The sequence below is a fragment of the Megalobrama amblycephala genome, linkage group LG13 (genome assembly GCF_018812025.1).
Source record: "Megalobrama amblycephala isolate DHTTF-2021 linkage group LG13, ASM1881202v1, whole genome shotgun sequence".
Classification (NCBI taxonomy): Eukaryota; Metazoa; Chordata; class Actinopteri; order Cypriniformes; family Xenocyprididae; genus Megalobrama; species Megalobrama amblycephala.
This window is the reverse complement of record NC_063056.1, coordinates 34,680,191-34,708,027: the sequence shown is the minus strand read 5'-3', so window position 1 is coordinate 34,708,027 and position 27,837 is coordinate 34,680,191. Positions and strand designations below refer to the sequence as shown.

General features: G+C 37.7%; 2 protein-coding genes across 4 annotated transcripts; one reads left to right on the top strand and one right to left on the bottom strand.

Annotated features, from left to right (window-relative positions):
- Nucleotides 1-743: 743 nt before the first annotated feature.
- Nucleotides 744-8,362, top strand: osgin2 (oxidative stress induced growth inhibitor family member 2). Of its 3 annotated transcripts, none has more exons than XM_048152848.1 (6): nucleotides 744-1,119; nucleotides 3,971-4,063; nucleotides 4,239-4,375; nucleotides 4,463-4,654; nucleotides 4,910-5,001; nucleotides 5,325-8,362. In XM_048152848.1, exons 2-6 carry the CDS (start codon nucleotides 3,997-3,999, stop codon nucleotides 6,604-6,606), a joined length of 1,770 nt encoding a protein of 589 aa, XP_048008805.1. In that variant the 5' UTR covers nucleotides 744-1,119; nucleotides 3,971-3,996; the 3' UTR covers nucleotides 6,607-8,362. The 3 variants fall into 3 exon arrangements, with proteins under 3 accessions (XP_048008805.1, XP_048008806.1, XP_048008804.1); XM_048152849.1 differs by having other exon boundaries at nucleotides 744-3,512; XM_048152847.1 differs by having other exon boundaries at nucleotides 744-4,063.
- On the bottom strand, nucleotides 8,281-27,347 carry nbn (nibrin). The gene is made up of 16 exons (XM_048152846.1): nucleotides 27,191-27,347; nucleotides 26,182-26,303; nucleotides 23,159-23,286; nucleotides 22,438-22,597; nucleotides 22,204-22,307; nucleotides 21,985-22,102; nucleotides 19,194-19,384; nucleotides 18,656-18,750; nucleotides 18,249-18,387; nucleotides 14,485-14,820; nucleotides 13,338-13,992; nucleotides 13,184-13,246; nucleotides 12,109-12,270; nucleotides 11,895-12,008; nucleotides 10,513-10,562; nucleotides 8,281-8,446 (listed from the first exon to the last, which is right to left on the bottom strand). The coding sequence occupies exons 1-16, from the start codon at nucleotides 27,219-27,221 to the stop codon at nucleotides 8,416-8,418; spliced, it is 2,499 nt and encodes an 832-aa protein (XP_048008803.1). The 5' UTR covers nucleotides 27,222-27,347; the 3' UTR covers nucleotides 8,281-8,415.
- Nucleotides 27,348-27,837: the final 490 nt, after the last annotated feature.

Genomic DNA, 27,837 nt, shown 5'->3' with positions numbered 1-27,837 from the left:
GTGACATGGATGATGACACTCGTAGCAGAATATAGCCTACTTAGTGAGAAAATGCTACTTTAGTGAGTCTGTTTTCCACCACATTGTTTAACTACAGTGATACTACTAGATATTATTAACATGATATCCAGTCTAATATGGGGAGGAACGTCGTTTTGGTTGGTCTTAGGGTTGAGAGGTTACATGACATAGGCTACTGTAAATTAGTTTAGGAAACACTGTAGCCTATTACATGAACTACGCTATCAGAGTCGCAGTGACTCGTTCTGCAGTGGACGCTTCTGACCATTCACCTGTCCTGTTCACCTCTTACAAGAGTTTCATCAAAGCAGTAACGCACTTTCTAGCTGACCTAAATTAATAAGAAGCTTTGTTACGTATAAGAGTCATTTAATGATTCAAGTGTTAAATGTACTGACCCAATCTAAGCGCTCCGACGAGGGCACTAAAACCACGCAAATGACGGATGTTGACGCACAGTAGACCAAAATAACCTATAATTCTACTTTTATATCCTTTTATTTAAAAAAAAAAAAAGTAGTTTTAGAATAAAACCCACCAATACTCACACATTTACTCAGTTAAAAAGCAACAAGTATATTGAATAAAAGATAAAAGACATACTGGCATTTAAGGTGATGTTTTTGCAAACCTGACGCGCACATCGAGTAATGATCGATTGAGTTTCCTCCCGTTTAACGGGAAAAAGCGCGTGCTATTATTTCTCTGATACCATGTGCGCCAGGCAGACTCCGCGTATCTGGGCTCGCTCTACATGCCTGCCGGTGCGGCACGAGGGAGGCACAGATGATGCTAGATGGAGACTGACGCCTGGCAGTTTTTCTGTGCTGCTACTCTGGAGTATATGATTCAGCGACGTGCTACGTCGGTTTAATATTGTTCACTATCATTCATACTTATTAGTTATCCAGCGCTTTCCCAGAAAACAGTCAGCAGCATCTTTAGAAAATCACTCGTCCATGTCATTCGGTGACTCGGCTTGGAACCTCCCACTAGGGATACGGACTATTTATACCGCGTGCAGCATCCCGAGCCTTCTAGAGATACGCGAATCTGAAAAAAAAAAACCGAAATAATCTGAAGATTTTTCGCTTGGAGGTAAGAAAATAACTACAGAAACGTCTTTATTACCATTCCGAACAGTAGCATGCGACTGTAGATATGTGACCTAAATTATGCCAGACTAATATCAAACATATTCGCTTCAGATAAAGCATTTCGTTTTGACACGCATTTTAGTCTGCTTAAAGTTACAGCCAGTGTTGTCATTTTATCTCTACCTGAAATGTTTTTCTACAACGGAAGATTAAAACAACTACCATTCCTGTGCCGTTAACATTTTGCCCCAGTAAGATGTTTGATACTCAGACTTGTGCATGAATAGACATAGGCCATAAAGACAAAAACAGAGACTATGTAGCCTATACTTTTTGGACAGGCATGTTACGAGATTTATATTCAGAGCAAGTAACATAGAAACATTGTCACTCCATTAGTTAATATCTAAAATGAGTGTTGTCCGAATACTGTTCAAACTGTTTTAAAGGGTATTTGCCAGTATTTTCAGTGTGCATCTATTATTTTGGGGGCGCATAAACTTAAATGCAACATGCATACACACATGCTTTCACAGACACATGCACGCATATGTACATACTGACATACAATCCAGTCTGATCCTTAAAGTCACTTTGTCTAGTAACACACACAGACATGACACTAGCTGTACAACTCTCTTCACACTTTTAATGTACTTTGACACAGTTATGAGATGCTTATAATGAATGATGCCATGTCTGATGTTTTGGTTTCCCATCATATGATACCAGATATTGGTATGAAGAGGGTTTTAAGAATTTAAACAACTTGAATGTGGAGATTTGAATTTCTAACGTCAATGAAAGAGGAACTGTTTGTTCACAAAACAGCAGCATGCAATACTGTTGATTTTACTTATTAATCAACAGTTTAATGCAGCTTCAAAATTGGTATTGGCACTGACTTTGTTAAATATATAAGGAATAATGTACAGTCAGCCAGTCATTATATAACTGAAAAAATACTGAAAAGATCAGAACATGAGCACAACATTTGGTTTTATGGATGAGTTGTCAATTATACTGTTTTTCCCTGGACAGCAGTCATTAATTAGAAATATCCGACCGCTGAATTTTTTGACTGACCAGTCAGAATCAAGTATTCTAGAGAGCGGTGCAATACATGTTATGAGGATTGAGTCTTTTTTGAAAACAGAGACAAATGAGTGTGGAAAAACAAGGGGTTGGTCAGACCATGTGAGTACCCCTTGTGAATGTGGTCAGGAGACTGTTAAATGGGGCAGTGGGGTGGAAATGCCAGTTCCAAACCCTGCCAATGCTCCCCTCCGCCCCTTACACACCCCTGTCCCGCCATCCTCACCCCCGGTTATGCCTGGAATCCCGCGCACTCTCTCTGAAAAGAGTAAACAACAAGGGTCAAAGAAAAACAGGTTGTGACGGGTGGCTGCGATGTGCCGACTGTCAGCATGCCAAGCCCACTTTTTTGAAAAACATAAACGCGGGCAGCATGGATTACAGGCCAAACTGAGGTGTAATCAGGGGGGATTTACACCCGTCAGGTCGAGACAATGAGTGTGCTCAGATAACAGTGCCTCACTCCATAAAACTGATTATGATTTGCTTTTGTCAGGAAGCAGTGGCAGAGCTAATGCTAGCATTAGCTCAGCAGGGTAAAGTGTTCGAGCAAGGCCATCTTTGTGTACATAGTTGGTGACATTTTTGTTATTAGAACTTTTTTGCACATGAGATATGACAAGTGGGGAGAAGTTGCTGTTAGTTTGGTTCTATGGTTAAAAACTTTCATACATTTTAAGCTCTCGTGTGGAAAAAAATAGCTTGTAAATGCTAGTAAATATGCAACACATCAAAATAAAACTCTAAAATTGCATCAGCAATCACTAAAGCTTAAAACAAAAACAACAATAGACAAGACACAAGATTTAGAATAGAATTTGCAGGCTATCACAAGTTGGTTACCATGTATTTGTTGAGTATTAATCAATTTCAAATATTCAGTGCGAGTAATAATATGCAAACATCACAACACCAAAAGGTAATATTTTAAAGTGGAACATTTTTTATACAAAGGCAGTTTTAGCAAATATCCACATTTATACTACGGGGCTGTTGAATGCTTGAATCTGATTGGTTGATGAAAGTTTTAAGGTGTGCAATTATTTTCAGGGAAACGCACGGCTAAAGTAGTTCCAGTCTTGACACGCACACACAGCCTACAGTACGGACACACACTCACACAGAAACATGTTGACAGCGCTGCTCTGACGAATTTATCAGTAAAATAGTTTAACAACTATAACAGCTACATGACATTTCTCACTAGCGAGGTAATAATGGTGCTGTTCTTGGAGCAGATAAACTTACAGTTTTGCTATTAGTGGAGACGCTGCTGGCGAACACTGTTGAGAGACACAGGTAATTGCATACGCTTAATCTCACTCTCTCTCTTTCTCTCTAACTGCATTATTCTGCTATCAATGGCTAAAGCCTCCGTTACTAGCTCAGAAATGATGTTTTGGAATAAGCAACGGAGCCTTGGGATTAGATGCTTAAGAAATTAGTCCTACACACAAGCATTTTAAGGACAGAAACTTGACAAATGTCTTGAAATACAACAACTGAACAATGTTTTGAGATGTGGTAACCGTAGTATAAGTGGAATAATTGACTCCGGGCTGTTGAATTATTGAAAAATAATGAAAACTCCGCTTAGCATTGTGGCGGCATCACCACCTCGGTTGTGCATTATTTTTCTAATAATTCAACAATCCGTCGTCAATTATTTCTTACATATGGCATTACTGTAATATGCTGAGATGTTGCAGTCAGGGTTAATTTTATGTTGATTGACAAATGTCTTTTGTGTTCATTAGTGCCAGCTCTAATTCTGGCTGCCACTATGCCTCTGCTGGAAGAAAGTTCCGTGCCGAGGGACTGTACTCGAACTGTGCCAGTAGTCATCATTGGTGAGTCATCAAGGAGCAAACATTATAAGATTCATCAAGATTCAACCAATCTTGATGACTCTTAATTAGTATGAATATAAAGAAATATTTCATAACAATATTATGTATTTAAAGAAAAAAAGATGCCCGGAAATATAACATTCCATAGTTACCTTCTCTCATCTCCCCTTTACAGGTAATGGCCCTTCCGGTATATGCTTGTCATACCTTCTGAATGGGTATACTCCTTATTTAGATCCCATGGCTGTGCACCCAAACCCCATCCTCTTTCGTAAACTACAGGAAGCCAAGCATCTTCCCATCACTGAACAGGTAAAAAAGATGAGTGGCGAAACAGTTGTGGAGTTTATGTTACGGTCAAATGTGCAATAAACATATGCCCAATGTGTCTTCTTGTAGGATTTAGAATATCTTTGCGAAGGTTTAGAGGGGCGTTCAGGGAACCCTGTGGCAGTGCTCTTTGACACACTCCTCCATCCAAATGCAGATATGGGCTTTGAGTTCCCCTCTGTACTGCAGTGGAGGCTGGAAAAAAAACATCACATTCCTCATCTGGTCTTGGGCAAAGCTACACCTGGAGGTGCATGGCACGTGAGTGAACTCTCTGGAATTGTAGGGTTTATGCTTTTCACTTACAAGTGCCTAAACTATAAAAAAATTATCAATTCACAGGAGGACAGATTTGAGGATTTTCTGAGGTTAGGGTAGTATTATAGAGTTTCGACATTCTAGTTGTCCAGTTCAACTTGCATAATGTGAAGAAAATTGGATCTGAATTTATAACCCTAATAGTCATTTTTTAATAAATCTCCTTTATTGACAAACCTTGTCCTTCTGGTCTCCTAGGCAATGGAAGGATCGATGCTGACTATTAGTCTTGGTATATGGATGGAGTTACCAGGAGTCAACTACAGAGATTTGACTCCAGGCAAAAGGAGGTATGTACTATAGAGGAGAACTGCATACATGAATAAGGCAGCATCCATTAGTATAGGGGTGTCAAGTCCCACTCCTGGAGAACCACTTCCTGCAAAGTTTAGTTAACTTACAACTCTAATTAAACACACCTGAACCAGCTTGTCAAGTCTTGAAGCTAAGCTCTGCAGGAAGGTGGGCCTCCAGGAGCAGGATTGGATATCACTGCATAAGTATTTCTCAAGGATATCAAGAAGATATTACGGGTCTTATCAAACAGAAATATGGTTTTAGAAAGTTCAGAGATTGATGGATTCCTTTGTATATGTGTGTGATTTTCTCATAGGGTAGTGTCCAATGATCGAGCCACTCCAGATGAGATCTCCTCCTACTACAAAAATTATGTCAAGCTCATGGGTCTCCAAAAGAACTTTGTGGACAATACCTATGTCACCTCTGTTCAAAAACTTCACCGCAGTCATGAAAACAGTCTTGGGAATGAAAAGGACACTATAAATGGTCAATTGAATGGGGTGAAAAATGGGTTTGATTATTGCAATAAGAACAGCACAGAGAACGATCAGAATGGAGTGGTAAATGGGTTTAGTAATGAGTTACAAAATGGAATGGAGACTAGCAGTAGAAGGGGAGAGATTGGGGAGGAAGATGATAAAAGAGGCAAAGAAGAAGTGAAAGAGACAACTGGGGTGTCCCAAGGGCTTTCACAGGGACTCTGGGAGGTCAGGGGCTACCAACAGTTCCAAGGTGACACTCATGTCCCTTTTAGCTTATTTGCAGAGAATGTAGTCTTGGCAACAGGGGCATCTGACTCTCCAGCTCGATTGGGAGTAGAGGGGGAGGATCTCCCTTATGTGTTTCACAGTGTGCGTGACCTTGGGGTGGCTGTAAGCTGTCACGGCATGGGTTCTTCCTCTGACCCTGTGCTGGTAGTGGGGGCGGGGCTTAGCGCAGCCGATGCAGTGCTGTGTGCCCTGAACCATAGTGTCCCCGTGTTGCATGCATTCCGAAAGCGTGCGGATGACCCAGGTCTCATCTTCAAACAGTTGCCAAAGACACTTTACCCTGAATATCACAGGGTCTACCACATGATGTGTTCCCAAGTTTACCCAGCATCCCCTGTTGCCAATCCAACAGCTCCTAGTTCATCTTTGTTCCCAGACTACACCAGCTTCCCTGAGCACTGTGTGCTCTCCTTCCAGCCTGACATGCACTGTGTGATGAAGGGGTCCAATGGTGTCCTCAGAGTCTTCAAAGTCTCTATGGTGCTAGTTCTGATCGGAGCCTATCCCAACTTGTTTTTCTTAAAGGAGCAAGGGCAGTACCTTGGCTTGGATCCCAGTAGGCCAATCTCCTGCAGACAGAATCCTGTCGACATAAACCCTTACACGTTTGAGTGCAATGGTGAGCCTGGGCTCTTTGCCATGGGACCCCTTGTTGGTGACAACTTTGTACGCTTCTTGAAGGGTGGCGCTCTTGGCATTGCTAGCTGTTTGCTCAAGAGACTGAAACAGAGGATGAAGAAAAACAGGAAACTGATTGCAGAGGAAGGCGGGTGTGGAGGACGGGGAAGAGAAGGAAGTGGGGGCGGAAGAAGAGGATTTGTCTAAGGCTCCAAGAAAAGGTGTTTCATGCCAGTAGTCATCATGGGATACATTTCATCTTTATATGTATGCAGTGAATACTAAGGAAACTTAAACTTTCCAACCACTTATAAGAGAAAGTACATTTATAAAAATGAGCAGAAGCAAGGAAAACTACTCTCTTCCCAATGGAGTCTTGTGTTGACTGTCTTACAAAAGACATTTTTGCTGGTCAGAAATAATGTGCCAAAATGTCAATGTTATTTAAAGTCTAGATGGAGTATGCTTTACCTCTTGTTGCTGTTAGTTGCCTTGTTATTTGTAATTAGTTATCTGATCTTGCATTACATTATAGATTGCATATCTCTCAGTCATGATCGAAGTGCCTACAGGGCTGTTCACACTGACAACGATTTGTAGCGGCAAAGCAATTGAACATCATTCATAGTTGGCATCAGAGACTGTTGCTGTTGAGAAGTGACAAGGTTGAACAGAGCGAAGAGATGCAACTTGAGTTGGACATAGAGGCAGAGTAGGAATGCCTACTAGACACCAAAGGCTCAGAGACTCAGCGATCTTCAGTGATTTAATTACTGTCAGTGTGAATGCAGTATAAGTCAAGGAGGCCTACACTAAGCTGTAAAGGAAAGTAATACCTGAAGAGCAGATGAATTAAGCGGAAGGCCTTATTCCTAAAGATTATATTGTAGACTGCACTAGCAATTTTTTGCAGTGAAATACCAGTTAACGCACAGTTTATGCATATAAATATGCACACAATTTCAAAATCCTTGATGACGTAATGAGCTAATGCATTACTTTGCCTAATAATTAATGATGCACAAACATAGCCTTACCCCAAATTATTTGTTAAATCGGTCCATTTGGATAAATATTCTAATATTATAGCACTTTAAACATAAAAATAAGAAACTTTTGCCCAGTGCATCACTGCAATCCAATCCTGCATAACAGGCTCCTAAGATAACTGTAAGCTGTAGATTGTGTGATGACGTCAAAGAGCTAATGTATTGGGTCACTACAGCAACAGAGTCACAAGTTCATGGTCTAGACAAGTTTGGTCTTCAGAAGGATTACTGTTAAAAGAAGAAAATTTGGAGTCCATATTGTAAGACCTGGACTGTGTGTATGTTTTCTATCAGTCATCATCCAAACCAACCCTACTCTTTTACTGTAACCTAAAACAAGTGCCAAACCTACAGTACATTGTAATTTATAGTAACCATGGTGTTTGTCAGTCCCTATGGTAATTTGTAAGTAAAATTATCAGAGAATTCAGATTAATACAATGTGAGATGATTTTGAGATTTGCAACAGGTTTTGACTCCTCAATAAGGTATTTCACAGCACTGAATAGTGAAATGTTTTACTTCATTCTTATCTATAGTGCCAAATAAATGTTATATTGCTTTGAAATAATAAATAACTTATGAAGCATTGAGTTTTCACCTCAGCCATTCAATACTGTAAGTTTAGATTGCTGAGGAAATCTTTGTGTGGAGTGACAGTTTAGACAGCAGATATCATCAAAAGACATGATGGTACACTTGAAGAAACCAAAAGCTTAAGACAAATCTGAGCTGTAAGAAAGAAGAGAGTCCTTTAATTCAGTGCAGAATGGTTGAAGCTGCTTCACAAGGTGATGTAATGTTAGTGTGGAGGTGAAATATGACTGCTCAATTTTGTAAAACTTCAACTTTTATTACATATAAGTTTTGTACACAGTATTTTTTATTATAGACAAATAAATCTCTTATAAAAATGGGAACGTGTTTTGCTTTGCAATCTTGTCACAGATATTTGCAACATTATGAACTATCTTTTCTTTCCAGGTTTAGGGTTGTATCTGAGAGGGGAAAAAAAGAGAAAAACAAAACAGATTCAACACAACAGCAAGTAACTTGTACAGTCCAACCATCATTCCCACAAAGGCTTTTAACATTCCTGCCCTATGGTGACAATTAGTAACCAATGTCTAAATGATTGAATAACTGTGCAAACTGATATAAACTGGTACGCTGTAAAAATCAGACATTATTTAAAAGTCATCAAACCAGACATCCCCTTCAATAAAACATGTCTGGGACACTTCATTAGCCCGGGGGAGAGAGTTGGAGAAGATGTTGGAAAAACAGAGGTGCTGTTTTCCTTTCATTCTTTTTATTTTCTGTGTGATGTTTCCACCCCATGCATGACTGGCTGAGCAGATTCAGAGATCAAACAGTTGTGTTGGACACAACCACACAGCCGTGACTGTGTATATTTAAGAGCGCAAGTGTGTGTTTTTCTGCTTTGGCAGGAGAAATGGCACCACTTGAAAGTCCCCTGTTAACCAGGTTCAGTCTCCAGGCAACAATTCTGTGCCTGAGTCTAAAGGCCTGGGTATTCCTCATTTTCCTAGTTCTGCTCCATGTGTAAGCCTTTCAAAGTATACTCCTTTGGCCATAAGTGGGGAAAGATGCGTTCGCTGCGTGCGCACTTTCTAGTGGACTTTGTTTTGTTCTGTTGTACACTCATCGTCCGCACAGACAGAAAAACTTGGCTGCACGTCAACAGTGTGCGCGGACACTCCTGACAATGAACATTACGTCACACGGACAGTGTGCGGACTGTTGTGGTTCCGCAACAGTCCACATGATGTAATTTTCGACATCAGAAGGGTCCATAGATGACCGCGTGCTAATTTTTGTGTCTGTGCGGACAGTTAAGTGCACAAGCCTTTCAAAGTATACTCCTTTGGCCATGAGTGTGGAAAGAGGCGCCTGGTACATCTAGTGCTCAAGAACATACGTTGTTGTATGCACACCGTCCACGTGGACACAAAAATTGGGCTGCATGAGGCCTGTGCGCAGACATCTGTGGACCATGAGATGGAGCGGAACACAGAAAATTAAGCATACCCGGACCTTGAGATGCAAGAGTGTGGTGACGTTTCAGTTGTATTAGGACAAAGTCTACACCAATATCCGCAAGCTTCCAAACATTGTAGTCGAAACATATGCCAATTATTTGCAAAAGTCCATTCAACAAGTTTCACATGCTCTTTTTATACATCATGCATATATATATATATATATATTTTTTTTTTATTTAAGTGAATCTACTAAAGAAATAATCTCAAGACACTGACCACTAACTCAAATCATCACTGTATTTTCTGTCCTAATCACTTAGTATTTAAACAGCAGGAGCTTGTTAGAAATATCAACGGGTCTTCACAGCCCGGCTTGACCTCAGCTGTGAACAATGACTTAAAAGCAGTTGGGAACTCGTTGACGTAATACTTTCCAAGCGTGCTCTGTAACACTGGTGGATCAGGCCCAGTCGCTCATCAGCAGCCAGAACACAGTTGATGAGTTCATGAATTCAGTTCATAAAAAAGTGTACGTGACTTTAAGAAAGAAACTTGCCGCGGTTGAGTGAAGTTTTTCAAAGTCAGAGGACTAGTACATATGTCAAAGCTGTAGAAGTCTACTGCCAAATATCTGAGCGCCTGTCTGACAGAAGATTCAAAGCGGGGCGCGATACTGGGAATTGAATCTGTTTCCTCTGTTCTGCCCTGCCTGCCTCAGTGCGTAAGACTATCCCGTCGCTTAAACCGGTCTCAGCCTGTCCACTCCAAGCTAAGCCCATAGTGTGCCGACACAAAGGTTATTGTCTCATTGTGAGCCTTGATATCTGGGGTCAGAGGTCAGTGTCTTGTTGAATGTAGTGTTAGTTTAGGCAGGTGGCGATTGTCTGGATGAGGGTGAGAACTGTACTGGGATCAAACAATATCAGTCAGGGTTCAAAAGAGCACTAAAAGTGCTGACGTCATTGGACGTCCTACTTAATTCTGTCTGTTTGATCTATGCCCCTCCCCTCATCCATTTTTTATGCTCTACTGTCTGCACAAGCACATAGACTGCATACCTGAACAAATCATCTCCCAAAATCTCCTCCCGTTCATTTTGTTTTTCCTCCTAAAAGAGAGAGAATATGTGTCACGGGTTGGCAACCACTAATGAGGCGAATGTATTTTAATTACATGAAGTCACTCAATCAAAAAAATGTACATTTTGAGGTAGTCCTTCCTCTAATTCATACAGCCCTTTTTATTTAGGAGCTAGGTACCTTTAAAATTTGAAAATTAAACTGCACTAGTCAACAGAAGTGCAGAGCTCTAACAAAGTGCTTGCACTACCGTCTTGCATTACAAGTTGCTGATATTACTTGAATTGTGAATTGTGCAAGAACTCGTCAAAGTGCAGATCAGTGATCACTTTCTATGTGTACTATCATTTACTGCAAAAGTAAACCACTGTATATACTAATCAAAACATGACAAAATACACATCAATCGAAAGCTTAAGAAAACTTGCACTTCAACGTATGACCATTTATATCTTCTAGGGACAGAAATATTGGATAATGTTTGTGCTCCAAAGTAAGGATGCAAGTTAACAGGTTGAGTTTCACATCCATTGCACAGTGCAATTGTGTGTATGACAGCTCAGTTTTGCTACTTGTTGCTTTTATTTTTTAGAAAAAAGAAGTTGCTGCTATCAGTGTTGATATTCAACTCGGTATCCAGGGTCCTTAACATTCCACACACAAATAACAGTGATAGTTATGCGCAAATTACAACATAAAGGGAAAAGATCACATAAATTCAGTGAGGAAATCTGATATTCAGAAGCTTATCTTATTGATTTAATTTTATTAATGTTTAATCTAATTATTAATTAATTATTTTTTTTTTCTATTTTAAAATGTAGCTTATTGCTGTGATGGCAAAGCTGAATTTTCAGCAGTCATTACTCCAGTCTTCAGTGTCACTTGACTTATCCTTAATATTTTTAAGCAGTTAATTTTTTTGTGGAAACTGATACATTTTTGAATTCTTTGATGAATAGACAGTTCAAAAGAACAACATTTATTAAATGTAAAAGTCTTTACTGTCACTTTTGATCAACTTAATGCTTAATTTCTTAATGAAGGGGTATGGCACAGTGATTAACAAGAAAAATTAAAATGTCATTTCATGACAAAAGGCTTTCGCCCCTGGCAATCATCAAAGCATTTTTATATTGTATGAGATAAGTGTAAAGCTTTGCACAAGAGGTGGATTGAAAAAACAAACACAATGATATTATTAGTGTTTTTAAAAATGAACTTTAAGTGAGTGTAAAAAAATACAATATAACAACTGAATATCCAATATCAGCCAGTAACATAAATATAATACAACTAAGTATAACCCCCATTTCCCAAGATTTGTTGCCACTCATTTCCTTGTTCCTGTGGTCTCTCACCTCTGCTGCCTGTCTAAGCCATTCCTCTAGTTCAGAGTTCTTGCTGCGATTGTGAGCCACCAAATCCGAGCCTCCGATAATGTTGGGCAGCCCACTGAATCCAGGGACATTTGTCTACACATGCACACACAGAAGTGTCATATACACAGATAAACAGACACTGTGATACTTTGCCATAATATTACAGAAAGGTGCACGAGACACTTGCTCAGACCTTGCGGAACCTTTTGACATTTTTGTCATTGGGGTCACGGGTCTGTAGTGGGCTGGGTCTTGGTCTGGAAGAGGTGCTCACAGTCAGGGACTTAAACTGAACCTGTAGGAGCTTCCTGGGCAGCTCAGGGTCATTCTCGGATCCAGATTTGGAGGTCGAGGCCTTCAGATCGACAGAGATTTTATTATACCAACATGTTACAAGACACTCTGAGGGATAACAGTGGCTGTTTCTCAATTCCAAGAACGCAGAGAACGGACTTGCGTTCTCTTGAAGTCCGGTCTTGCCAGGCGACCTTGAAAGAACGAACTCGGAAGGACGCGAGGACACAGAACGCATCATTTGAGAATTGAGATGAGCTGCGATCTTGTTGCTCAACTGACTGTCCCAGCATATTAAGTGGCTAATGCACAATAAATACAACATAACATCACATGACAATTGTCATAACCTATTAAAAGATTTCTTTCATATTATTATAGACATTGTTTTCATATCATTTAATATCTTTTTATTTCACCGCGTCACGCGTGTATTTATGAAAATGAGTAGCCTTTGTGTTACATGCTTTGTCAATGTTAAGTTTATTTTGTATATTACAATAAACATACTGCAGGCTTTCTTCAGGTTATCACTTTATTAAAATTAAGCAAAACAAACGGTTTACTTTCACGAGCCATCGCGTATTTGCGAGCTTGTATCGGGAATCTCATAAGTGAGAACGAGAACTTTAAAGCTTACAGGCTTCCGTATGTCGCCCGCCTGCAGCGTCTTCTGGGATTTTTAACGGTTAGATTCTCTCAAGTTTGCATTCGATGCATCCTCGATATCAAGAACACATCCGGGTACTTTCATGTGTCCTCTGTTCTTGCGTTCTTGGGTATTGGAACGAACTTCGACGGTTGATGATGACGTAGAGCAAGAACACAAGGACGCAAGATCGCTGAAGAACGCATATTGAGAAACAACCAGTGTGAATATAGTAATCATGATCTTTGTAAAACCCTGAAAAGATATTATTAGGTAGTGTAGGTCAAAGCGACTCACAACCAATGTCTGTAATAAAACCTCTCACCTGCATTTCCTGTTTGGCTACAGCCTCACTGTGCTGGGAAATGCCATTTTGAGTCCTTGAATTCTGAAAGAAAAACAAAAACATGGGACTAGCTGTTCTGCAGATAAAAACAGAAGAGATATTTATATGAAACAAATGATGGCTGTTTTCGTACCACAACAAAAGACACTTCCTCCTCTTTGACCTCTTCAAGTTCTGGTCTTTTCCCCTTGTTTGCTGAGTGATGTGCTTCCAGATCTGGAGTTTGATTGGGTGACCTCTTTGACTGCCTCTCAGAGCCCTGATTTGTTGCAGCTGGGCCTGTTCTGTCCAACTGCACTTTCTGAATGTTGCTGGCAGTGCTTTGCTGATACTTTGTGCCTTTTCTGCTTTTGGACTCAGTGCCTTCTTGCTGATTGGGTAATAGTGGGTTATTGATTGTGCTGTTCGGTCCTGACTCAAGACGTTGCTTTTTATTAGCTGCAGCACACGGAGGCTGATCCATCTCGTCGGACATTATGGATTCAAGCTCTTCAAGTGACATTTCTAAATCAGCAGCTGCTGCAGGTTTCTCTGGTCCTGATGGGAGGTCTTGCTCTGGTTCCTTTCTCTTTTTGCTGCCAGAGCTTTGACTGGACCCACAAGCCTGACCCAGACTGGCACTGAACTCAGATCTTGACACTGAGCTGTGTTGGTTTTGGGCAGTATGTAAGTTTTTGTAAGATCTACTGGCAGAGGAATTTTGCTGGATCTCATCTTCTTTATCTTCACTGTCTGTTCTTAAGAATTTGGTCTCTGACTGGACAGATTTGGCACTGTCTTCGCGTGGTCTGCAACCATAAACAACACATATTCATAAAACGGTTCTCACATCATGCAACATTTCAACTGAAAATACTGTCACATCTGGTATTAATGTCCATCCTGAGTGATCTGATTACAAGTGGTCAGTTGAGACACATTAGCTGGTTGTACTTAAGGCCTTGTGACTTCTTTTAATCACATTTATTTGACTACATGCATCATTTTCTGTGTTATTACTTTACATATTGATAAAGAACAAATGTAAAAAGTAAAATAAAATAAAAAAATAATGAAAAAGTTACTTTAAAATGCCTATGTCTACATTCACACAACAGGCAAAAGTGGCCCAAATCTGATTTTTTGCTTTTGGTATGCGGGTCAGTCTGATATTGGCCACATTTAAAACATAATGTGAACAGCCAAACAAAAAAATCGGATCTGAGCAATCGATCAGAATTAAGCATTAAGGCTTGCAGTATGAACGTAGCCTCAGTGATGTGGTGTGGCATCAGACTTGCCTTTTCTTGCCGGCAGGCTGGAAGAAGTTTGTGAGGGCTGTCTGTTTCTGGGGGGACTGTTTTAGTGTGGTGCTGCCATTGGGAGGCGCTGTCATTTTCACAGAGCCTTTTAATTGAACTTGCCCACTGCCCGAAGGAGCAGAACCTTTCCTCTGCTTAGGCTCAACCATGTTGAAGCTCTCAGATGACCTCACTGTCTCACTGACGATACAGGAAACGGAAGGTTCCGGGCCGAGGGATGAGGATTTATTGGTTGTTGACAGTGTGGAGCCCTTCTGTGTGGGACGTGTCTTCTCAGGAGTCTCACCAACCGCACTGATCCCACTTGTAACCATCCTGAAAATATGAACATTGACTCACTTCAGAAGAAAGCTCTATGTTAACACTACTCGTTATTATTTGCAAGTATTGCTGTAAAACAGTGGTTTTTGAACTTAAACCATTTAAAAAAATAAATAAATAACCCAATAAATCCAATAATTATCATTTAAAAAAAACACACCAACACTGGATAGATGGAGTAATCAATTCAATTAACTGATTGTGTTCATCACTTTAATTTGTGCTTTAATTTGCATTTCTGTTGTCTCGCATGTCATTTGCTACAAGTAGCAGTCTAGTTTATTTCAAAGTGCAAACAGCAGTCTGGTTAAATTATAGATCAGTAAAAATAAGGCTATTTCAAGTTATAAGGTGTAAATTAAGAATAATTTGAACCCTACTTAAAATGTTAGGTTATTGTTCTGAGGTTCAGGGGCCGGTTGCACCAGTTATGCATAAATTACAGCTTAGCCTATTTTTGACTTAAATGGACACTAAGTGACAACTTGCGCACTACTAAATATTTTCACGCTGCATCATTAAACTTCACTCAACGTATAAACTAAATATTTACGGAATCCTACAACCAGGAGTAACAGATGGAATAAAAAAGCAGACTGACCGATTTGCATCAATTAGCTTGTTTTACCTGAAACACTTGAATCCTTTAAACAAATATATAATGCTGGCATTTACACTCGTGTTGTGCATGTCAAATAAGTCAGTCATAATAAATGTCATTTCTTGTTTTTTTTTTTTGTATCAGTATTTATTTATTGATCCTTATTTCAAATAGTTTCATGGTATATACAGTTGTGTTAAAAAATATTCATACCCTTAGTAAATATGACCAAAGAAGGCTTTGAAAATAAATCTGCATCGTTAATCATTTTGATCTTTTATTTTAATAATCATTTTAAATGGGAGGAAAATCTCATTATGAAATAAATGTTTTTCTCTAATACACATTGCTCACAATTAATCATACCCTTTTATTCAATACTTTTTGCAACCTCCTTTTCCCAAGATAACAGCTCTTAGTCTTCACCTATAATGCCTGATAAGTTTGGAGAACACCTGAGGAGAGATCAGAGACCATTCCTTCATGCAGAATCTCTCCAGATCCTTCAGATTCCCAGCTCCATGTTGGTGCTTCTTCTCTTCAGTTCACTCCACTCATTTTCTTTAGGGTTCAGGTCAGGGGACAGGGACGGCCATGGCAGAAGCTTAGTTTTGTGCTCAGTGACCGATTTTTGTGTTGATTTTGAGCCATTATATGACTTCTAACAGGGACAGTCAGGTTTTGATTTTTTTTATCTGTTGGTATTTGATAGAATATCATGATGCCATGTATCTGAACAAGATGTCCAGGATCTCCGGCAGAAAAATAGGCCCACAACATTAAAGATACAGCAGTATATTTCATTGTACACATGGGGTACTTTTTACCCCTGTGTGCACCAAACCCATCTTAAGTGTTTGCTGCCAATAAGCTCTTTTTTTGTTTCATCTGACCATAGGACATTTGAAAAGTAACTGACACTACTGGAACTTCAAACGAGATGGATTCTATGGTCAGATGAAACAAAAAATTTGCTTTTTTAGCAGCAAACACTTAAGATGGGTTTGGTGCACACAGGGGTAAAAAGTACTCCATGTGTACAATGAAATATACTGCTGTATCTTTAATATTGCGGGCCTATTTTTCTGCCGGAGGTCCTGGACATCTTGATCAGATACATGGAATAATGGATTCTATCAAATACCAACAGATAAAAAAATCAAAACCTGACTGTCCCTGTTAGAAGTCTTATAATGGGCTGTGGTTGGACCTTCCAACAGGACAATGATCCAAAACAAACATCAAAATCAACACAAAAATGGGTCACTGAACACAAAACTAAGCTTCTGCCATGGCCGTCCCAGTCCACTGACCTGAACCCTAAAGAAAATGAGTGGAGTGAACTGAAGAAGCACCAACATGGAGCTGGGGAATCTGAAGGATCTGGAGAGATTCTGCATGAAGGAATGGTCTTTGACCTCTTGTCAGGTGTTCTCCAAACTTATCAGCCATTATAGAAGACGACTCAGAGCTGTTATCTTGGGAAAAGGAGGTTGCAAAAAGTATTGAATAAAAGAGTATGATTAATTGTGAGCAATGTGTATTAGAGAAAAACATTTATTTCATAATGGGATTTTTCTTCCATTTAATATGATATTCTCCAATGAAAGGTTAGATTTTCTTAGATTTTTAAAATAAAAGATCAAAATGATTAACGATGCAGATTTATTTTCACAGCCTTCTTTGGTCATATTTACTAAGGGTATGAATAATTTTTAGCACAACTGTATATATATATATATATATATATATATATATATATATATATATATATATATATATATATATATACACACACACACAAAATCCTTATTATGTTATTCATGATTAAATAGTATTGTATTTTAATGGAAACTTATTTTACCGTCAGTTACATGAGGCAAGAGAAGTAAGAATTAAGGATAAACTGAAATTCACATATTTGAAGGCTGCTATTGGATCATTAAAGGATTAGTTCACCTTAAAATGAAAATTACCCCAAGATTTACTCACCCTCAAGCCATCCATGGTGTATATGACTTTCTTCCTTTTGATGAACACAATTGGAGTTATATCAGTAAATATCCTGATGCATCCAAGCTTTATAATGGTAGTGAACAGGACCGAGTATGAAGCTGAAGAAAGTGCATCCATCATAAACATACTCCATGCGGCTCCGGAGGGTTAATAAAGGCCTTCTGAAGCAAAGCGATGCGTTTGTGTAAGAAAAAATATCAATATTTAACACGTTATAAAGTAAAATATCTAGCTTCCGCCAGACCGCCTTCCATATTTATTAACTTTATTAACCCCCCGGAGCCGTGTGGAGTATGTTTATGATGGATAGAAGCACTTTCTTCAGCTCATACTCATTGGTCCCATTCACTGCCATTATAAAGCTTGGACGTGTCAGGATATTTATTAATATAACTCCGATTGTGTTCATCAGAAAGAAGAAAGTCATATACACCTAGGATGGCTTGAGGGTGAGTAAAGCTTGGGGTAATTTTCATTATAAAGTGTACTAACCCTTTAAGGCTAATCGCCATTATGCAACTACACATTACATTACGGAGAGCTTACGACCAACTAGCTACGCTCTGCCTTAAGAACAAATGGTGCAACCAAATAAAGTACAGAGTTAGTTACAAACTAGCTAGTAGTTCCTAAGCCTCTAGTGTGGACTTTACATTCCAATTTAAGAAAGAACTTTTGTCTGGTGCAGCCCTACCCAGTTCTGCAGATGTTAGGCACTCCAATTTGCTTTTTATTTCTATTCTTGAAGACGTCCACCAACTGACACAGGTATTCTGTATGATTCAGAGCATTCAGAGACTTCTACCTGCTCTGGTCCTGAGAGAGCTCAGTGTTGACCACATAGGCTGTAATATTCTGGGAAGGTGCCGCGAAAGCCGTCTCATCCACGGCAGTGTTCTGAGAAAGCGTTGCTGCAGCAATGACTGGCTTCACTTTCACAGATTCTGTGAAGAAATGTTGAGAAATTGTTATTGATGTGTCAGTTCGTGCATAACACCAATCTTTTTGGCCAACAGGAAGTCCACCTCTCAAATTCACTGCCATGAAAGGTCCATTATGCACACAATTAAAAAAAAAGTACAATCAATCATCAACATAGTCATCATTATGCAGTCATTGTTATCATACTTAAAAAAAACATTACTAAGAATGAGTAATGTTCTAAAACAGTCCGTCTGCACCGGATGTCTATGTAAGTGTATTTAAACCCACCAGATTGAATAGAACAGGGATTGCAGTATGTTTGATTATTGAGATGAATGGCAGCCAATCCGATCTCAGATTCTGTGATAAAGCGCAAGCCATTTCTGTGTGAATAAGACAAAACTTTAGAAAGAAACAAAGAATTTAAAGCTATCTGAGTAGTACCATAAAAATCAGTAAAGCAAAACATTTAATATATTTTCTATTTTATATGCAAAATTACAATTTTATATAAAAATTAATTATATATTGAATATTTCATTGTTTTTAAATAATGGGCATTTTTGTACTAATAGAGCAGGAATGTGTGCTCTGGCTCAAACAAACATACAGAACAAAAAGACACGACAAACATTCATACAAAATGGAATCAATCAACAAACAAACTTTTAAAAAATATGTTTGTTTGTTTTTCTTTTTTGAAACAAGTAGGTGGAACAGCTTTATCATATTACTCAATATACAGAATAATTACTATAGACATTGTCTGAACTAATAAAAGACAGCACAGACTGCTCAGTGCGCATTAGCAAAAATACACACACACCTGTGCAGAATCTGGGCCACAGAATCCACCCACTTCTTGGAGTTTGGAGAGATGACAGCCTGGGAGTTTCCTGATATCATGTCGACTACACAAGTGCTGCTTGACTCCAAGAGTGAAACGGGCAGTGAGCCCTCGTCCAAAAGCCGGCACACCCCACCTCCACAACTCACTGCCTGACTCAAACGCTTCATCTGAAAAGATACATAAAACATCAGTGACTACAACAATAAAACACTGACTGTAATTCAGATGGGATTACAAGGATTTTCTAAATTGTTTTAACCTAATTACAGCCATGTCCTGCATGACAGAAAATGCAACTTCAAATTAAGACTAACTGAAGCCTCTTGTTTTTTTAAAAAAAGAAAAGGATGAGCCCTTTAATTTGTCCCACTCAAGCTTCTTGTTTCAATAAGAAACTGAAACAAGAAATTGAATTATTTATGCTTTAAACATTTATACATTAATTTTTTTAAAAAGTTTTAGTTTAGTAAAAATCATTATAGAAAAGCTAAAATAAAATATATTAGATAAATTATGTAAATAATTAAAATAAAAAATTAGAAATGCCTTGGCAACTTTTTTGAAATAAAACATTTAACGATGTACTAAAATTAGTAAAACTAAAACTGAAATAAAAAATAAATTTAAACAATATAGGAATATTTGAAAAAAAACAAAAACAAACAAAGGCACATAACTAAAATTAAAATGAAAACTGAAAATAAAAGCCAATTCACAATATTGATAAATACGATAATAATATGTAAATAATACTATAATAACACTGTTCCAAAAACGAAAACGTTTTTTGAAAAAAAAAAAAAAAAATTCTTTATGGGTCTCCAGAGCTTAAACTTTTCCCACAAAACCAGAAAAAAGGAAAATGACCATGTGACTTCACTGCACTGCTGTAGTTTTTATCAGCAGGTATTCGCTTACAAACGAACCTGCTGGTTACAGAGAATATACCAGCTGTTCGACTTCACATGGTCTGCTCTTACTCTGAGCTAATCAACACTGTTTTACATCTCCTGATTAATACAGAACAGCAGGGAGGAACTCCTATGTGACACCTAACTTTTTCACTGTATATAACAGCGTAATGAAGTAAGATGCATGTCTAACTTTCACTTCTGGGGAAAAAGACTGAAGATAAAGAATACATGAAAAATGTATAAAAGGTCAGAGTGCTTGTAACGAATGAGATTTTCCAACATTACAGTATAATAAAGAAATAAAGCAGAAATGAAGGAGTCTTTTCGTAAGTCAACAAAAATGAAGATGTCTTATAGGGTCTGGTAGTGGAGATACTTAATGACACACAGCTGCTGCAGTTTGTGGGTGGGCTGTGGAAAAAACACTTCTACACAGACTTGGGTTCAAAGGTAACATCTTTTTGTTATGTAATAACTGGCCACGTGACATAAGGAACATGAAAGTGAGAGAACAATATCACAATCCCTTGGCCTCATATTTAGTGAAATAGGCCACATCCCAGTACGATGCCAGCAGCCAAACCAGCTTATACATCCTGCTCTACAAGATAGAAGGTCTCAGTAAGATTTCTTGCACTGGTGACACTATTTTCATGACAATTAAGCAACATTATAGTATGACTTTCTTATATTCCTGTATTTATTTTATTATATGTGGTGTGTTCTATGTATTGTACTGCCTATTTATATATACACTACTGTTCAAAAGAAAGGGGTTGGTAAAATGTTTTCCTTCTTTTTTATGTTAACATCACTTATTCTCACTGCATTCATTTGATAAATGAATAAACAAAACTTGAATAAACGTTTTAATTTCTTTTCTCCCAAAACAACCCTTTGAATGGTAGTGTAAAACAGACATAATTATATAATATTAAAGGGTTAGTTCACCCAAAAATGAAAATTATGTCATTAATTACTCACCCTCATGTCGTTCCACACCCCTAAGACCTTCGTTCATCTTCGGAACACAAATTAAGATATTTTTGATAAAATCCAATGGCTCAGTGAGGCCTGCATCGCCAGCAATAACACTCCCTTTTTCAATGCCTAGAAAGCTACTAAAGATGTATTTAAAACAGTTCATGTGACTACAGTGGTTCAACTTAAATATTATAAAGCGTCAAGAATACTTTTTGTGCGCCAAAAATAAAAAACAGTGACTTTATTCAACAATATCTAGTGATGGGCGATTTCAAAACACTGCTTCATAAAGCTTCATAGCTTAACGAATCTTTTGTTTTGAATCAGTGATTCAGAGAGCCAAAATAACATGATTTCAGTAAAGGAGGCTTTGTTACATTGTAAGTGTTTCGAAACTTCAATAGTTCACGTGACTTTGGCAGTTTGATACGCGCTCCGAAACACTGATTCGAAACAAAAGAATCATAAAGTTTCGAAGCTTCGTGAAGCAGTGTTTTGAAACTGCCCATCACTAGATCTTGTGGAATAAAGTCGTAATTTTGTTATTTTTGGCACACAAAAATATTAAAGTTGAACCACTGTAGTCACATGAACTGTTTTAAATATGTTTTTAGTAGCTTTCTGGGCATTAAAAAAAGGGAGTGTTATAGCTGGCGATGCAGGCCTTTTTATCGGATTTTATCAAAAATATCTTAATTTGTGTTCCGAAGATGAACGAAGGTCTTACGGGTGTGGAACGACATGAGGGTGAGTAATTAATGACATAATTTTCATTTTTGGGTGAACTAACCCTTTAATTGTTGTAAAAGTACAGTGATAGAGTATAATATAATTCATTATAATAGTAGTAGTTAAAGAATCTCTCTTGCCTGTTTAGAGCTCAAAAACAGAAAAGTTTTCCCCTTGAAGAGGCTCTTTCTCTCAGGTCGTGCACTCAGATCCACGTCCTCTTTAGCCAGGCTGGGCTCATCAATCTGAGGCCTAAATCTGATCAACACAAAAATTCAAAATATTACCATTAGCTCACAGGTATTTAAATGAAACATAACAAGCAACTGTGAGCGAGAAAGAAAAGTAACATTCTGTACCTCTCAGCTTTAGGCAGTGGCAGTTTCTGCTGCACAGCCTTGCTAAACGCACTGAAGAATTCAGGTTTTACTATAGGCCGACAGCACAGCAACGCACAGATTGTCTGCCAAGAGAGAGACATTGATTCAGTGGATGTTTAAGTGTACCTTGAAGATTCATTTGTAGTTATTCAGGGAACTGAATAAACCCTCAAGGATCAAACGAAGTGCTTAAGAGGTAAATGGCCTTGTTACCTTAATGGTGACCTTTACAGTGGGCATGACGAGATGCGTGCAGTCAAGTGTCCAGGAGTTGACAAGTCGCCCTCCGATAGAGTGCAGTTCTTGGGAGAGGGATGCTTTCCCTTTGTTATCAACACACGAGGAACACACCACAACACACTCTTTCTCCAAACTGAATGGGGAAACAGGGGGCTTATTATCGGCCTCATAAAATTAAAATTTAATACATCAAAACAGTAAAAAACTAACTAACAAACACACATGAAACATAATGAGATAATAGCCTAAAGCAAATAAATGAAGCAAGAATGTCAGATTTGTGAACAAATAATTTTTTTTTTTTTTCTTCTTTTTCTGATCTTCTCAAGTACTGTTTGATCAGAATCACAAAACTGGTCTAATTGATTCGTTCACAAATTGGACTGAAGTGGTTCTCAAATTCAACTTATCTTTTCTTCACACAAATCATACGACCTCCGAAAAACAGTGCACAAGTCTTATAGACTACTTTTATAATACCTTTTTGAAGCTTGAAAGCTTCAATAGTCATTCATTGTAGTAACAAGGAAAAAGGGGTCCAGTACTCAATTGGTTCTCTATTTGTAGTACACAGAACAGCTTTTGGAACAACATGAGGGTATTTTTTATTTTTGGCTCAAGTCCTTTACCACTGTAAGTCACTTCTGATGCATCCACACACATGAAAATGAATGCGTAGTAGTCACATACAAACCTGAACTTGCTCTGGAAGACTCCAAATGTGATTTTGTCTCCTGTCTGCAGGGTCTTTGTGGAGCCAGGCTCAAGCTTTTCACCATTGATGAAAGTGCCGTATTTAGAGCTGTCCTTCAGAGTGACCGCCTGCCAACAGTATAAAAACAACAAAGCACCCTGTCAGAAAGATTTACCACAAACTACTGTCAACTAATCCATCTGAAATACAGCTGTAAGGGAAACGAGGCCCTCTAGGGCATGACACCTGCAAGCACACATTTACAGAACGCAATACCATCTCAAGTTAAACATAATACATAGACTTAGCTATCAAATCTGGGGTCGGCTCTAGACATGGGCAGGGGCAGAGGTGTAAAGAGTACCTGAAAACCATACTTGAGTAAAAATACAGATACCTTACAGTGAAAGTTACAAGTCACTAATTCTAATACGAATTGAGTAAAAGTCTTAGAGTATCTGATTTTAACAGTACTTCAGTATTTTACTCGTACAGAATGTAGACTCAAAGATGTCCTCGACACCTAAGAGACATGGCAGATGTCACCCTTAGATGGTGATATAGCTTCTTTATAGCAGAAACAAACTGCTGCAGAAAAAGTTAGATGACATGCAAAATGTAATGTGTTAATTGCATTACTCATCACAAATATATTGGAGTAAAAAGTACATTTACTTGTTCAAAAATGTAGTCAAGTAGAGAGTAAAAGTTGTTAATATTGTTGATACTCAGTCAGTACAACTACAAAGTAGCCAAAAAGATACTTAAGTACAGTAACTAATTACATTTACACCACTGGGCAGGGGTGGCCTCTGTCTTGCCCACGCAATCAGAATTTAGTCACAGATAGTGTTTATCTCTCTCTCTCTCTTTTTCTTTTTTTTTCAATTTGTGCATTAATTAAAAACAATCTGAGGTGGGCTGTGTGTTGAGAAATTTGATAAAGGACTGTAGAATGCCCTAACCCATAAAAAAATAACACAACTGCAGTATTTTTCTTTTATTAGCTGAAAGTAGTGGCGTGTGACACACTCACAAGGCGCTTCAGTCTGTATAGTGGAAAAGTAGAGGCTAACGATAACACGAGCGAAAATGGGCAGAAATGTTTACTTGTAAATACTAAGGGTGTGACGAGCCATTCAGATTTGTGTAATTGCTATGGTGTTTATAATCATTATCAAACATTGGCTTACACTTAAACATTTTTTACATTTTAATCTGGAACATACCAGCCCAGAAAATATATCTTCTAGGTATTGGTTGAAAATTATTATTGGTGTTCCTTTATTATAATTCTTCACATTTGTGTAGTTTGAACTTTAATCAGTTTGAAACATTTGTTGTTTTTTTTACATTTTTGTGTGTGTGTGTATTATTATTGTATTTAAACACTGGGTAGAAAAGATTCAGCTGGTTATTAAGAGGATAGCGCTACAGTTAGCTCATCTTTTCAACATGTTTTTGTAATGTAATTCCATGCCGTGGTAATATAATTTTTTTTTACTATTTTAAAATACCTATATCAAATCACTCAGGGGTGTTTCCTCCAAGGAGGCAAGGGGAGGCAGTGCCTCCTCAAAAAAAAATAAGATGAGAAAATAATCCATATTACATAAAAACAACACATATATTACAAATTATGACATTAAAAAGAGCGCAAGTCACGCGTATTTCTTAAGGAACACTGCCCAACAGCGACACCCGCAGGTAAAGTTACAGCAGGAGTCATGCCTCCCTTTGCTCTCATTAGGAAACCATAGAAAACCATTACACCCTCGGCGTGCGGTGGGTTTTGTGGGGGGTAATTGAGAATGAACGGGGGAAAGTCACGTGAGAGGAGGCAATGTCTCCATCGCGCTATGATTGGATGTAATTGGTTATGATTGGTTTGTGCGATAAATCCCACCTCTTGTTGACGTGCGCATTCCGCGCGTCAGTTTGACTGAACAAATGATGGCATCAATGGGAAGACTAAGTGAAAAGTAAGTAAACAGATCACCCAATTAGATATCACCGCTTGAAATGGACTGAAAGCATGATGACTGCTGGGTATTTTTTAGTGCAAGCAGCTTGGCAAAATTAAAAATACAATTCGTGTCTGTGACAGACGGTGTTTACGGAGCATGACCGATGATCCAAAATAGCCTAAATTGACAATTAAAAAGAAAAACATCAATACACAAATAAAATATATTGTTTAAATTATTAATGCCTTTAGTTATTATTTTGGAATGAATGTAGAAATGCTTAAAACACTAACTTGATGAGATTGACTTGGTTTTGATAAATAGAACATTTATTACAATACATTGTTAATTTAAAATTAAAAAATAGAATTGTATTTGGTTTCTTTTTTTCTTTTTTTGAGGTGTAAAGTAATGTTCATTTAACAAGGAAGATGTGTCAACGTTAAGAGTAATGCACATGAATTTACACTGATTCATATATAAATAAAAAATGTGCCTCCTCATTTCAGAACATCACTGCATGCCACTGCATTGAGCATACATCACCCCCCAAACAAACTTCCCAACAAGCTTTTAGTAATATAAAAATATAATTTATTGCATCCTGAATTTAAGTAAGGACTTCACAGCAAGAATGAATAACTGAATTCACAGTATGACTAAGGGAAATAATGATGCATATGATTAGTGTTCTGCTGAGTAATTAACAAAATAACAAAATAACAAAAAAAATAGTAAATTAAAATTTGATTACTTTGTGAAATACTTTCCACAGTTTTGCTTTTAAGACAATCTCATTAAGCAACCTAAGATATTTATGGACAGACTCTAAGAAAGCCAAGGGAAAAAAAGATGACTTTTTTATGTTGGAAAAAAGTGCCAATACTTTTTTAACAAATAATAATAATAATTATAAGCAGCTCCACAAACAACTCTCATTGTGGTTTGGTACATACATAAGAATAACAGTGGGAGGAAGAACAGAAGCATTCATAGTGGGCTCAAACATCTCTTCATTGTTTTTTGGCCAACATAATACAGCACAGAGTTACTGACCTGCTCAGTGACAGTGAGGTTGGCATGCACACGACTGATGGACTGATCATTGGACAGCAGAATTTCACAACTCTTACGGCCGACCACATACTCCTTACCCGGGAGCAGAACGATACATTCCCCTTCAGAAAAAGAAAGGAATGAAGTGAAGCTATCCAGACAATAATTACTGGAAAAATGGGGACTTTCTCTTGTTATATGACAAAATCTTTATGTAAATAATCATTTTTCTTTAAAAAAAAAAAAATCACATTTTTATAACCACTATTTACTTTTAAAGGGTCTAAAAGTGTTGTTGAACTATAGTTGTCCATTAACTGTCTTGCATTGTCAACGTTTTTACATGTCAGAAAGATGTCTGCGTCAAAGCTTCGTGAAAATAAAACATGTTATAATACACATACAACTACCATATCTGGTACATATAATACTTCAGGGCTTTATTATTGATGTATTATTAAGATTGCTCTGTCTAAAATAAATCATAATCATAAAAATTGTAAACATGTCAATGGTGACATTTGTGAAACCCAGAGCCACGTTTTGAATAAGTAACTTAACTTGATTGATTCACATCATAAAATCAGTTATTCCTACTTCTTATTGAGAAAATTGTCAATTCTCAACTCGACATTCTTATTGGTTACAATCGTGACCTGGAATAAAACACTAACTTTTTTTTTTAACCATGCAGTTTGTTTTAATGGGATATCCAATGAGTAAAATACCCTTAACGTTACCTGGTAAAATTAAATGAGTTAATTTGATGTTAGCATAACGCAAGTCTTGGCATTAATAACATAGCCTTTTACACTATAATTATGCACACTGCCTATCTATGTCTATCCGTGACGGTATATGAAGTCGTTCCATAAACAGGAAGATATGTTATGTAAACAGCAATATATTACAAGACAATTTTATAGCTTTCATTTGGTCTGGATTATACGTACTGCCGTAGTACACTAAAACACCGAACAACCGACTCAATTTGCACATAAGACGTTACCTCCAGCTTCAGTTGGTTGCAGTTTCCACATTTTAATACCTGTCGCTTTCTAGCGAATCAATACTTATATAATCTTTTAGGCTTACTGCAGCTGTAAAACAGAATTGTATGAACTGGCGCGCCACATTTACATCTTAATGTGCGACGTAATAAAGTTCAGTTTCAAAATAAAAGTCTTACTGCGCAAACGATGGACGGTCGATTCATTTCTGAGAATCGGTTCTTTCGAACAGTTCATTTCAAAGTATAGTGATTCATGATGTACGGCATACTTATACAGACTGTTTAATAGTGATGATGCTATTATGAATGTAATACATAATAATTGAACACACTGTGATCCTCATATTGTTCTTGTTATGCAATAAAAAAAAATAAAAAAACTGTTTAATAGTGATTCGTGAACATACCAGGGTTTCCCAAACAGGGAATCTAATAATGAACTAAATCGAATGTAACATTAAAATAAATAAATGGGGATGCGATTAACCGAAATAAAACTAAAATCGTGATTATTAAAGCAAACGTATGAGACCATAACCGATATCAGAGAACTGTACATGCATATATCAAGTTTATATATGTATAAAATTGTATATATGCATATATATGAAATATTAACTTAAAATATAAGGGGATACTTTCAG